The sequence below is a fragment of the Dryobates pubescens genome, chromosome Z, assembly GCF_014839835.1.
Source record: "Dryobates pubescens isolate bDryPub1 chromosome Z, bDryPub1.pri, whole genome shotgun sequence".
In the NCBI taxonomy this organism is placed as follows: Eukaryota; Metazoa; Chordata; class Aves; order Piciformes; family Picidae; genus Dryobates; species Dryobates pubescens.
The window spans coordinates 10,504,351-10,517,653 of record NC_071657.1 but is presented as its reverse complement, the minus strand read 5'-3'; the positions used below and the strand labels follow the sequence as shown (position 1 = coordinate 10,517,653).

Sequence of the window (13,303 nt, the reverse complement as noted above, 5' to 3'; positions counted from 1 at the left end):
AATCGTGGATATAATTCCACAGACTGGTACAGTTTACAATTTTGAACAAACCTAGAAAAAAACAGAACAGTTATTCAATACTGTGGTCAGTACATCAAGAGAGGTTCTCCTCCCTCTCTACTCTGCCCTGGTGAGGCCACATCTAGAATATTGTGTCCAGTTCTGGGCCCCTGAGTTCAAGAAGGCCAGGGAACTACTTGAGAGTCCAGCACAGATCCACAAAAATGATTAAGGGAGTGGAACATCTTCCTTATTGAGGAGAGACTGAGGGAGCTGGGGCTCTTCAGCTTAGAGAAGAAGAGACTTAAGGGGATGATGTCATTCATGTTTATAAATACATAAAGGGTGAGTGCCAAGAGAATGGAGCCAGGCTTTTCTCAGCAATACCAGAACAAGGGGCAGTGGATAGAAGTTGAGGCACATGAAATTCCATGGAAACAGAAGGAAGAATTATTTCACTGTGAGGGTAATGGAATATTGGAACAGGCTGCCCAGGGGTTGTGGAGTCTCCCTCTCCGGAGATATTCCGAACTTGCCTGGAAGAGTTCCTGTGTGGCCTGGTATAGGTGATCCTGCTTTGGCAGGGGTCATTGACTAGATGATCTCTTGAGGTCCTTTCCATCCCCTAACATTCTGTGAGTCTGTGATTCTGTGAAGAACTGGAGTACAATTCTGCCATTTGTCCACCAGGGGCCGACTCAACAAAATGCCTGACGGCTAAATACAGCTGTGAGGCTAGTTGTCAGGCACACAGAATTTAAAAGGAACCTTTCAAAGAGACTTCAACCAATTTTCGCTCACTAATTATGGCTCTGGGCACAATTCAGGCTGCTGCATTGTAAACCACAGGTTACGATCCCATGCAGACTAAAGCACAGGGATTTTAAACAGATACATATTTGTGGCAATACATGCATAAAATACTATGTGGTTACTGTAAAATTTGCTTGTTATTCCCACTAATTCAGTTATTTCAGCATACCTTTAGCTCCATTACTAACATGCAATTATTATGCTGTCATGGAATAGGGACTTGCTATTAACAGCTCCTTCATATCTTTCCTCTTTAGGTTTCGGCTCTACTTTTTCAGCAGCTGAGGAAAGTGTAATGATGGTACCAGCCTCTCCAGAAAATATCAGCAAGCAGTACAAAGTCAGCAGTCAGGCAAGAACAAGATATATTTTTGAAAGTCATATCAAATGAAAGAAAGAGTGCTTTATGCAGCAGTAAATGACTAATGCCTTTTTAAATGCAATTTCTAAGCTGACTGTTTCCTGAAGAGATGAGAGTGGTTATCATAAGGGGAAAACTCAAACTCTCTTTGGTAATCATAGAAGTGGTTCTGCTGAACAAAGGAGTTTGCATCAGCTGTTTGCAGTCTTAAATTCTGGACTTGAAGCCTTCACCTGTTGTGTGAAATATTTATCAAACTTAGTAAATTTATGCTCAATGAAGAAAGTTCAGCCAGTCTATAAAAAGTAGACTGACCACACTCACACTGAGTCATCTGGTGTCTTCCATATGCTGAATTCCAGAAAACACTACCAAACTTCTAAGTCCCACTTGTAAAATGTTTGTTTTCCTTATTGCAGTATAGATGCACTTGAAAGAAGGCAAGCAGAGTTCCTATCTGCTGTGAGCAACCCCTTTGAAATGCAGGCAAGCCTCACATGACTTCTCTAGTGACAGTATTTGCCAGAGATGCTCCTGTATCCCCTCCATCCCCCACCCCTTAGTCTGTAACTCTGATAAGACTTCTTTGTTTCATCTAAAGTTAGGGCATTGTGTAAACAGAAGCAAATTGAATGGTGATAAAATGGCCCTGAACCATTATATAACATGCAGATAGGTGGAATACTGATTTCTACTCCAGGGCTTTGCTGAATATAGGTTTGCTGTTTTGGAAGAAACACAAAGACGTTCACCACCAGCTCATCTTATGGCCAGTAGTTGGTTTAAAGGGATGCAAAGTGGAGAACTCAAATAAAAGACAGCATGATGTAAAATGACATCTGTGAATCATAGCTAAGAGAGTTCTGAGGGAACAGTTGTGATGCTCACATTTTAAGTAAAAGGTCATTTAAAAAATAATTATTCTGATTTCTGGTATTTTTTTTCTAGAAAAGAAAATAAAAGGTTGGTGTACTGAGGAGACAAAGAAAAACAGCTAGAACTTACTGACAGTGATGTTTTTTCTCAGCTTCCTAAAATGACTATAGGTTGTACGGTTTAAGTTAAGAACGTTTTGTTCCATCTGTGTTTCACCTTTACAATAATTGTATCTTTCTTGCCTCTGGCAGGTCTTTCATGAGTGTTTCCTGGAACCATGCCACAACAATGGAACATGCAAACAATTGGGAAGTGGATATATTTGCATATGCCCACTTGGATATACAGGTAAAAAAAAATAGAGGGAGCTAATTGTCTTCATGCCCTTAATGTGAGCAAACATAAAGGAGCAAAACATTTCAGTGCCTAATTAATTGGAATATACACGAGAGATTAACCATACACAAATATTAAGAAAAGAAGTAGTTTCTCATGTCGCTGAGTTATATTGTATTTAGCAGAAAAGGATTTAGGGTTTATTTTAGTGAAGTTAGTGGATTTGAAAATCCCATTGCTTGGCAATATTGCTGATTAGCAGAAAGCTGGAAATTTGCACTCTAAACAGCTAATTCCACCAGTTGCTTCACAGACACAGATAGATTATTATTCAGCTACTGTCAAGAAGTGATCTCTGTTATTTGTGATCTCTGATATTTGTGATCTGTGTTATTTGTGTACCATCATCTGGAACTGATCAGTCTGTTGCTCAGTGTTGCATCCTGCCTTTCAATAACACTTTATCTCAGGTCTGTGTTAAAACACTGTCTAAGGAGAGGATAATAAATTTGAATGTCTAGGAACATGTAGAATAAATCAGTCATGATTTCCTATAGTAAGTAATCATGATTCCTGTGTTTCTGAACAAATGCAGATTTGGTCTCCCTGCTCTCAGTCCATTGTTTTGTGTTCTAGGCTTGAAATGTGAAACAGAAGTTGATGAATGTAAGTCATCGCCTTGTCGCAAGAATGGGATATGTAAAGATGGCATTGGGACCTTTGTTTGCAACTGTCAGCCAGGCTACTCAGGTAATGTGTTTCACTTCATAGTTTTTCTTCATTGCTTCTGTGCCAAGTAAATAACACAAAATACAAGGGCCGTATAATTCCACATCTGTGGAATTCCATCTGATCTACAGGTTAAAGTTCTACTGTATGTGAGTAGATTTTGAAGTAGAAGAATGAGCATTCAGGGACAATCTGTGTGTGTGTGCATGTGCACATATGGCCTAACTACACAAAGCGTTCATGCAGTGGCTCTACTGCAGCCCTATGAGTGAGGGGGCTTTTTTGTGTCTTTCTTCTCAGTGTTTAGCTCTCACCTGCATGTAAGTTGAAGATAGTGAAATCTGTGGGGAAACTGACATGCTTGGGCACTTTGACAAAACAGCACCTAATTTCTAAATACTGAAATAAACTACTGAGAAGATATTTTTTTCTGATTAAAAAGAAGGCTTTGTGTTTTCCACCAGAAATTACTTCCTTCATTTTTGGTGTCTTTGGCTATACATTTACCAATGGCAACACTTGTTAGATATTTTTTAAACATTTAAAGATAAACCATATGCCTTGCATCTTGCACATCTCATCATCTAAATGACACAGCTGATCTCTGTAGATGTCTGCAGCAGTGCAGTCAGATGTGGAATTTCATCAGCTGTGCCCAGTAGCCTTTTCTTACACAAGCAGTATGATGCTGATATGTCTTGCATATTCAGTCATTGCAGCATGCAGACCTTGACTGTGTCTTGATCATGCCTTGTCACCCTTGCTGTTTGAAGGTCTCTTCTGTGAGGAAGACATAAACGAATGTAGCTCCAGTCCGTGTTTGAATGGAGCCCACTGTGTTGATGGCAAGAACAGTTATAGCTGCACTTGTGCAAAAGGGTTCACAGGTACACTTTTTTTCTGTTTTTGTCAGCATTCACTCTTTCTGACCAAACCCAAGATGTCTGTCTGAAATATTTCAATCTCATTGCTATATATTACATATGTTATATGTTGATATGGATGTACTACATTCCTTAAGTCCATCTAATGTCTCAGAGTCTCTGCAGTGTAAGCATGGCTTCAGCAGGATTTATTAAGTGATCAGTATAAACTAATTTTGCCATGACATGACTGTGTAATACTGAGGAAAGAATGAGGACATTCAATCAGTGCAAGCTGGTTTTATTTTATATCCAAAAGGAAAATATTTTAGCAGTAGACATGAGAGTCTATATTGAAACTGCTCCCTACTGCCATGGTCAGCTTCCTACTGCTTTCATGGATTTCTGTAATCACTAGACTACTAAGATGATGAGGGGACTGGAACATCTACCGTATGAGGAAAGGCTGGGAAAGCTGGGCCTGTTTAGCTTGGAGAAGAGGAGGCTGAGGGGAAAATCGTATTAATACCTAGAAATCTAAGGAGTGGGTGTCAGGAAGATGCGGCCAGTCTCTTCTCACTGGTCTGCAGTGACAGGACAAGTCATGACAAGCATTAACATGAACATAGGAAGTTCCATTAAAACATGAGAAGAAACCTCTTTACTTTGAGGGTGGCAGAGCACTGGAACAGGCTGCCCCAAGAGAGTGATGGAGTCTCTGTCTCTAAAGACTTTCAAGTCTTGCACAGCCAGATGTGTTCCCATGTGATCTGCTTCAGGTGATGCTCCTCTAGCAGGGGGTTTGGGCTCAGTGATCTTCAGAGGTCCCTTCCAACCCCTACCATTCTGTGATTCTGTGATTATCATGTTGCTAAAGAGTTCCACTATAAAATCACCTGCAGTTTATTCATTCTTGGTGTTTGCAACATAGATCCTCTTTTACAGCTGAAATAGCAGAATCATGTTTCTGGCTTTCATGGTTCTCCTTAGAGTTAAGATTCCAGCTGAATGGCTTACATAGCAGCTTTTCATTTGTTGCTCAGAATGGTTTCTCAGGGGATTTCTTGATTCAGCCCACTTAATGGGCAATATCCACAGTTTGATGAGTGTTAATGTCTAGTTACTACAGAATTATAGTTCCTGTAATTATTATGTGACCACTTAACCTCAGTTAATGGAGTAAACCCCAAACCTGCATGGCTACCCTGGTGTTTGCTGCTGTTTCTCAAGAAGACAGACATCCCTGAAAAAATAAGATGGGTCAGTAACTGCTTTCTTAGGTTAATTCAAAGTGGAGCTGTGACTTTGTTCTTTTCTTCTCAGGTGCTCACTGTGAAACGGAGGTCAATGAATGCCTTTCCAACCCGTGTCTTAATAGGGCTATTTGTGAAGATCGAGTTGGCGGTTTCTCCTGCAAGTGCCTCCCAGGTTTTTCTGGTGTCTTGTGTGAAAGAAACATCGATGAGTGTCTCAGCAGACCTTGTAAGAATGGAGCTTCGTGCAGAGATGGTATCAACAGCTTCAGGTGAAACACAGATGATTAATACAATTTGGGAAGCTAGATATGTTGTGGTGCTTCAGCCTTCTAAGATTTCAGCAAGGCATTTGGCAGCATGATCTAATATGAATGGTCCCCTTATGGACACCAAAGGAGATTTTAAAAGGCAAGAAAATAGATCCTAGTGACCTTAAAAAAATTCCAAGGTTAATGGAAAAGCAAGTATGCAGAGTATGAAGCATAATCATAGTAGTACTGCATGTTTTATGATTGATCTTCCAGAAGAAACCCACTTTCCCAAGCTTCAAGAGCTTATTTTGCTTTCCACTGGAGAATAAGTGATGACTAGTTATGTACCTGATAATATTATGTTTCTACAGCCTGGAAGACAGGGATAGGTGTATGTATTGAAAAAAGAGAGATTTAAATACAAACACTGATGGAATTTTCCTTATATTTTTTATGCTTTAGAGTATCTAAACTCAGATTAGATAGCTATATCCTGGATCACTGTAGAGACAGAAAGATGGACCAGCTGGGTTTAACAACTTTTTCTCTCCTCTAAGTCCCAGAAGTTTTGTTGTTTTTCAAATACCTTGATTTTCCAAGTACCAGTGGTTTTGGTGGCTTTTTACTGGTGTGGTTTTCCCTTTCTGTAATTGTATCCACCCAAAAAGTCAAGTACCTCTCCTCTACAGTTTGGTGGACCTAGAAGGCATGCCTCACTTACAGGAATGCAACTATTGCCTCTCTCTGTTTCATACGAAAGAAGGCAAGCACTGTGCTTAAATATTGCTTGTCCCTATCAAGAAGAAATACTACACAGCTAATAGAATATAAATGTAGTTAAAAGAACAACACCAAAACCTCTATTAATTCTGTGGCATCTCTTCTGGTTTGTTTGGGGGGGTTGGTTTTGTTGTTTGGGGGTTTTGTTGTTATTTGGTGGGGGTTGTTTTGTTTGTCTGAATAGGATAGAATTAACCAGGTTGGAAGAGACCTTTGAGATCATCGAGTCCAACCTATCATCCAGCACTATCTAATCAATCAATTTGTTTGTTTTGTTGTTTAGGTTGGGGGTTTTGGTGTGTTTTTTCAGTGCATGTCATTCCTATTGACCAATCTGGCCTTGTGGTCAGGATTCTTTGTCATGACATCAACTACCTTTGAAATACGCCTCTCTTTTGCACCATAGGTGTCTGTGTGTGCCAGGGTACACTGGACTAAACTGTGAAGTGAACATCAATGACTGTGACTCCAGTCCCTGCTTAAACCATGCCACCTGTGTGGATGCCTTGAACTCATACATTTGTAAATGTCCCCCTGGCTTTACAGGCAGCAGATGTGAAACAGGTACACAGGACCAAGTGCCAGAATAAGGTGGCTTGACTAAGTCTGGGCAAGATTTGCACTGGCTGGGCTGATTTCATACAGGTTCTCCAGAAAGCAGCCAAGGTGGTGGGACTCTGAGAAACTAAGTAGAGCTTATGTCATTGCAGTGTTAATAACTGTAATAGCAGACAAGTAACAGCATGCATGCTATGCCATCTTTATATTAATTTCCTTTTTCCAGGGCACCGCTCTATCTTTTGAATTGTGAACAGGTCTACCGAGCGTAATTGTTACTTGTTCTGTGTATCTGAGTTAATTACCTATTTCTATCTGTTGTGTTTCACATATGGTTTTGCATTACAAGGTTAGAGTTTATTATGTGGTAGTCTCAGCTTTGGAGGTCCTAAGGCATCAAGTTCTCTACAGGCAAGAGGGCATCAAACTAAAAAAAAATGGGTCACACCTAGTGCAGCTTCCTAGATAATGCTGCAGCTGGGCCACACAACAAGACTCACATCCATATGTCTTTTAGCCACTCTGTGAAAAGTATAACTACTCTGTTACAGCAGTAGCTGGTGAGTCTTTAAATGGAAGCTGAAGCACCTGTGATGATTGTACAGACAGCAAAGGATGTAGAGGTCATTTAGACTTGCCATTCTATCTCAGAGTTTTAGCACCCAGTTTTCAGGAGAGCTGCACTTGATACATTGGCATCTAGAATCCTTGCAATGCATGCAGGGAAGAGCAGCACAGGAATGCTGTTCTGTAACAGTGCAGTTTATTTTGAGTTGTATCTTCTTTTTTTTTTTTTTCCCCAATCTTGACTTTTGTGAATAAAATGGAACTAGCTAATCACACCTCTTTGGGTTTTAGAGTGGCAGATGGTATTTTATTTCACTGACAGAGGACTGAAAAGCCAGGCTCATGGTTGTTGTTTGTTAAATAATCAACTTTTGAAGTGGATGTCAAACTGTGTGTGTTTTCTGGCCTTGGAAAACTGCATGCTGTTCATAGTAAGACTGCTCTATTCTTTCTGTCTCTCATGAATCCAAAGTGAATAGTTCTTGTAGATGTGCTATGCTCATTTTATTGCATTTGCTTAGACATAATTTGGTTATTTTCCTGTGTTTTCAGGAATGTTGCTCTGAAAACTTTGTCTCTGTTGCAGAACAGTCCTCTGGTTTTAATCTTGATTTTGAAGTCTCTGGGGTCTATGGATATGTCATGCTTGATGGTGTTCTCCCATCTCTTGGTGACATCACCTGTACATTCTGGATGAAATCCACTGACACCACAAACTATGGGACTCCCATTTCTTACGCAGTGGAGAATGGAAGTGATAATGCATTTCTTCTAACTGATTACAATGGGTAAATAATAGTTTTGCTTTTCTGTAGCTTAGAGATTTCTTCCTGGAATTCATAAAGTTGACATAGACCAGAAGTCTGAATATCAGCTTTGTGTATTTTAGGGTAGAAAAATCTGCATTCAAACTCCATAGCTGGAGTTGTATTTATGTTTTGTTTTATTCCTCACTTCGTTTCATTCACTTTTTGCCAAATAGAAGAATAATGCCAAGAAAACAGTGAAGTTCAGCAAGCAGGATCTTTTTTATCTGACTATATGTACATCATTTAAATGACACATTGAGAGAACAAATGGATAAAATGGAACTCAGCACTCAGAATCGGTGTAGTGTGACTCCAAAAGCAGGGATGGACCCAAGGGGCAAGTTAAAGAATCCACTATACAGCTGTGATTTGAGTCTTCATGTTTTGGTAAAAGAGCATGTTACTTATGTCACCGTGGTTTGCATATGGTGACCATAACTTCCAAGTACACTGACAGATATTTCATAAGATGATCTTTAGAGAGAGATTTCTTGTGTCTTGTAGACACAGTTACCTCATTTGGCAAGTAATTTTTTTTAAGTCATGTGGGACAAGCTTTTAAAGTTGCCATGTGCAGTTGAGTGTGCCTTTATCTTCCTTCCATGCAGCTGGGTTCTTTATGTAAATGGCAAAGAGAGGATCACAGACTGTCCTTCAGTGAATGACGGTAACTGGCATCACATTGCTGTCACATGGACATGCACAGATGGAGCATGGAAAGTGTACATCGATGGAAAACTGTCTGATGGAGGCAGTGGGCTCTCTGTTGGCTCAAAAATCCCTGGTATGCCTTATTTCTGTGCCACAGATCTGTTGTCTTCCTTCTGGTTCTATTGCAGAATTTGCTGTGCCTGCAAGGAAATGTTTATTTTGGTGGTTTTGGTATGTTTTCATATTCTCAGCATTTATGCAGAGATCATGTTTACTGTTCTACTTCATGAGGACAGTTCCCCCACTCAGCCTCTTTGAAGACAAAGTCTCTTTCTAGGATAAACTAGTAGGTAGCTTGTTTTGAGACTGGCGGAATTTAGTCCACAAATGAGCCTATGCTGAGCTGAATTTGCAGTGGGTTTTTGAGAATGGTTTCTCACACAACAAACTGAAATTTAACTGGCATTTTCCTTACTAATGTGTGCTCAGCATTGATTGACCTAGATTTCTTAGATTTCTCTTAGTTTCAGACATATTTTTTGAAGTTATGCTTGCTTTACTTTTTCCTAACAAGGTAGCTTTTAGTGTTTCATTGTTTCCTGTGATCAACTGTCTTGCCAGTAATATCAGAAGACATTGAATTATAGAATCATTTCACTTTGAAAAGATCTCTGAGATGGTTGAGTCCACCATAAACCTGACATCACCATGGCCATTAATCCATGTCCCAAATTATCATGTCTACACATTTTTTTAACACCACCAAGGATGGTGACTCCACCACCTTCTTTGGACAACCTGTTCCAATGCCTGGCCACCCTATCAGTAAAGGAATTTTTCCTAATACCTAGTCTGAACCTCCCCTGGTGCAATTTGAAGCCATTTACTCTCATTCTGTCACTTGACACTAGAGAGATGAGGGCAACAGCCATGTCACTACAACCTCCTTTCAGGTAGTTATAGAGAGCAATGAAGTCTCCCCTCAGCCCCTTCTTCTCCAAACTAAAGAACCTCCGTTCTCTCAGCTGCTCCTCACAGACTTGTCCTCCAGGCCCTTCACTCTCTTCATTGCCCTTCTCTGCATGCACTCCAGCAACATCTTTCTTGTAGTGAGGGGCCCAAAACGGAACTCAGTATTTGAGGCACATTTGAGATATTCCTTACCAAAGGAATACCTTCAGCACTGAAAAACTCTGAAAGGCCTGTGTTGGATTTCTGCAAAGACATTTGGTTTTGATAGTATTTTCATACTACCACATCCAAATTAACATGGAGTTTCAAAAAAGAGCCACTCTAAAAAAACCTAAAACAAACCAAAAACAAACAAACAAAAAACCCTGAAGCATTTTAAAAAAAACTAAACCAAACCAAAAACAAACAAACAAAAAACCCTGAAGCATTTTAGTCTGTGTCTCTTGTGCTTGCCCCTATTGTTCCAGTTACACTGGAGTTACTTCCACAGACAAGATCCACAAAAGTGTGCAGTCTCCTTTACCTTTTGCCCTTGTCCACACAGCCTATGATATACAAAATGCATGTCCACATCATCTGTACTACTGGTCAAGAAGAGGAAATATTTAGAATAGAATAGAATAGAATAGAATAGAATAGAATAGAATAGAATAGAATAGAATAGAATAGAATAGAATAGAATAGAATAGAATAGGAGTAGAATAGAATAGAATAGAATAGAATTAACCAGGTTGGAAGAGACCTTTGAGATTCATCGTGTCCAACCTATCCTTCAACACTATCAACTAAACCATGGCACCAAGCACCCCATTCAGTCCCTTCCTAAACACCACCAGTGATGGTGACTCCACCACCTCCCTGGGCAGCCCATTCCAATGGCCAATAACTCTTTCTGTGAAGAACTTCTTCCTAACATCCAGTCTAAACCTCCCCTGGTGCAGTTTGATACTGTTCTGGTGCTGGTTGCCTGGGAGCAGAGACCAGCCCCCACCTGGCTACAGACTCCCTTAAGGTAGTTACAACTACAGCAATAAGGACAGCAATAAGGTCTCCCCTGAGCCTCCTCTTCTCCAGGCTAAGCAACCCCAGCTCCCTCAGCCTCTCCTCCAAACCCCTCACCAGCTTTGTTGCCCTTCTCTGGACATGTTCCAGCAAGTCAACATCTTTCCTAAACTGAGGGGCCGAAAACTGGACACAGTACTCAAGGTGCAGCCTAACCAGTGCTGAGTACAGGGGCACAATGACTTCCCTGCTCCTGCTGGCCACACTGTTCCTGATACAGGCCAGGTTGCCATTGGCCTTCTTAGCCACCTGGACACACTGCTGGCTCATGTTCAGCCTATGATCAACCAGTACTCCCAGGTCCCTTTCTGCCTGGCCACTCTCCAACCACTCTGACCCCAGCCTGTAGCACTGCAAGGGGTTGTTGTGGCCAATGTGTAGAACCTGGCACTTAGATGTGTTAAATCTCATGCCGTTGGACTCTGCCCATCTGCCCAGCCTGTCAAGGTCACTCTGCAGAGCTCTCCTACCCTCTAACAGATCAACTCCTGCCCCCAGCTTGGTGTTGTCTGCAAACTTACAGATGATGGACTCAATCCCCTCATCCAGATCATCAATAAAGATATTAAAGAGCATGGGGCCCTGTACTGATCCCTAGTGACTGGCTGCCAGCTGGATGTGGCACCATTCACCACCACTTCCTGGGCTGGGCCCTTCAGCCAGTTCTAACCCAGCACAGAGTGCTGCTATCCAAACCATGGGCTGACAGCTTGGCTAGGAGTTTGCTGTGGGGCACAGTGTCAGAGGCCTTGCTGAAGTCTAGGCAGACTACATCCACAGCCTGCCCCACATCCACCAGGCAGTCACCTGATCATAGGAGATCAGGTGGGTGAGGCAGGAACTGCCCTTCCTGAATCCGTGCTGGCTGGGCAAATATAACCTGTTCTGACATTGTGTAACTACCAGTGGAATCAAATTGTCCTTTATGACTTTGTAAGCTTTTGTCCAAAACAGGACCTATTCAAAACTGCATTGTGCATTACTCTGTAATAATATGCTTCAAAAACTGAGCTAGAAGTGGTATCTTAGAGCCAGTACTATGCCTGAAGCAGCCAGGTATAGGTTCTGCTCTCATCAACCTGAGTGTAGTATTAATGCATATTTGAGAACCACTTCCAAATTGTTATGCTCACATACCTCACTCTAGCATAGTACTACCCAGGGCTTGAGAATGGTTGGTCTCCTTCACTACAAAATCTTAGTAACATAGAGTAGTCAATGTTTGGGGTTTTCTTAACTTCTCATCTTCCTGTGGGGATCTCTGTTTCAAGGCTTTGTTTCCTATCCCTTTTCTAATTCTCTCTGAGTGTAGGTGGTGGTGCACTTGTGCTGGGTCAAGAGCAAGATCAGAAAGGGGAAGGATTCAACCCAGCTGAATCTTTTGTGGGCTCCCTCAGCCAGCTCAACATTTGGGATCATGTCCTGTCTCCACAGCAGGTAAGTCCATAGTGCAGTCTTTGAGCACAGAGCTCTGAGAACAGGGTGAACATCTAAAATGGTGTTTCTAGTTAGTGTATTAGATAGACCTCTGTTCCCACAGAAGTCAGTGGGGACCTAGTCAAACTCTGGCTTTGGGCAATGAACTTAGTGTAATAAGTAGTTTCTTAAAGCAAAATTAGCTGTGGTAAAATCAAACACTTCTTGTTTGAGCCCTTCTGTATTATGTTGCTTTTAAAGAGAAGTGAAGGCATACACAAAAGGTATCAGTCATGTTAGAAGAGGGGGGGAAACCCAATAAATGAGCTAAGAGATTGTTTTACAGGTTACAGTTCCCTCATCCTACTGTTTGAAGGCACTTAAAGGCCCTGAAGCAAAACTTCAGAGGGGAAGCAACTGAATTGCTGTTAATGCATTAGATAACTATGAAAAATCTGAGCTGTGTAGTCCCATGGATAGTCCCTAATGGGCAGCATAACTGAATATTAGGCTACTTTTATTCAAGTACCAAAAGCAGAGGTTTGACACTAAACTTTCTTACAGAAAGATGTCTGGAATGACAGTGGTCCTTCAGCTTCTCTGAGAGACGAGCTTCAGTGCTCGGTTATCCTCAGAGTGAAATTTCTTCCTTATATCTAGTTGGGACTTCCATTTATGACTACTGTTTCCGCCTCCCACCATGCACTGCTGTGAAGAGCCTGACTCTATATACCTAATTAACCTCACCATGGGTACTTGGGGCTGATGGTAGATGTCCCCAAAGCTGTCGCTGCTCCAGACTGAACCAGCTGTGGTCCCACAGCCTCTCCCCACAGGGCAAATGCTCCAGCCCATCACCTTTTTGATGCCCTACCCTGAACTTGGTCTAGCTTGTCAGTGTCTTTCTTAAGAGTATTGAAGAGCCTAAAATGGATTGCAATACTCCAGATGTGGTCTAATAATCACTGAGAAAAGGGACTAATTCCTTCCTTGGTTTTCTGGT

At 41.3% G+C, this 13,303-nt stretch overlaps 1 protein-coding gene across 1 annotated transcript in view; it reads left to right on the top strand.

Annotated features, from left to right (window-relative positions):
* The window catches only part of SVEP1 (sushi, von Willebrand factor type A, EGF and pentraxin domain containing 1), a 143,258-nt gene that overhangs the window by 79,153 nt on the left and 50,802 nt on the right, over positions 1-13,303 (top strand). Inside the window, exons 20-28 of the mRNA XM_054178135.1 lie at positions 1,071-1,165; positions 2,302-2,398; positions 3,023-3,136; positions 3,889-4,002; positions 5,302-5,503; positions 6,672-6,829; positions 7,977-8,178; positions 8,808-8,983; positions 12,197-12,321. Of these exons, the coding sequence (XP_054034110.1) occupies positions 1,071-1,165; positions 2,302-2,398; positions 3,023-3,136; positions 3,889-4,002; positions 5,302-5,503; positions 6,672-6,829; positions 7,977-8,178; positions 8,808-8,983; positions 12,197-12,321 (1,283 nt within the window). The remainder of the gene's footprint in view (positions 1-1,070; positions 1,166-2,301; positions 2,399-3,022; positions 3,137-3,888; positions 4,003-5,301; positions 5,504-6,671; positions 6,830-7,976; positions 8,179-8,807; positions 8,984-12,196; positions 12,322-13,303) is intronic.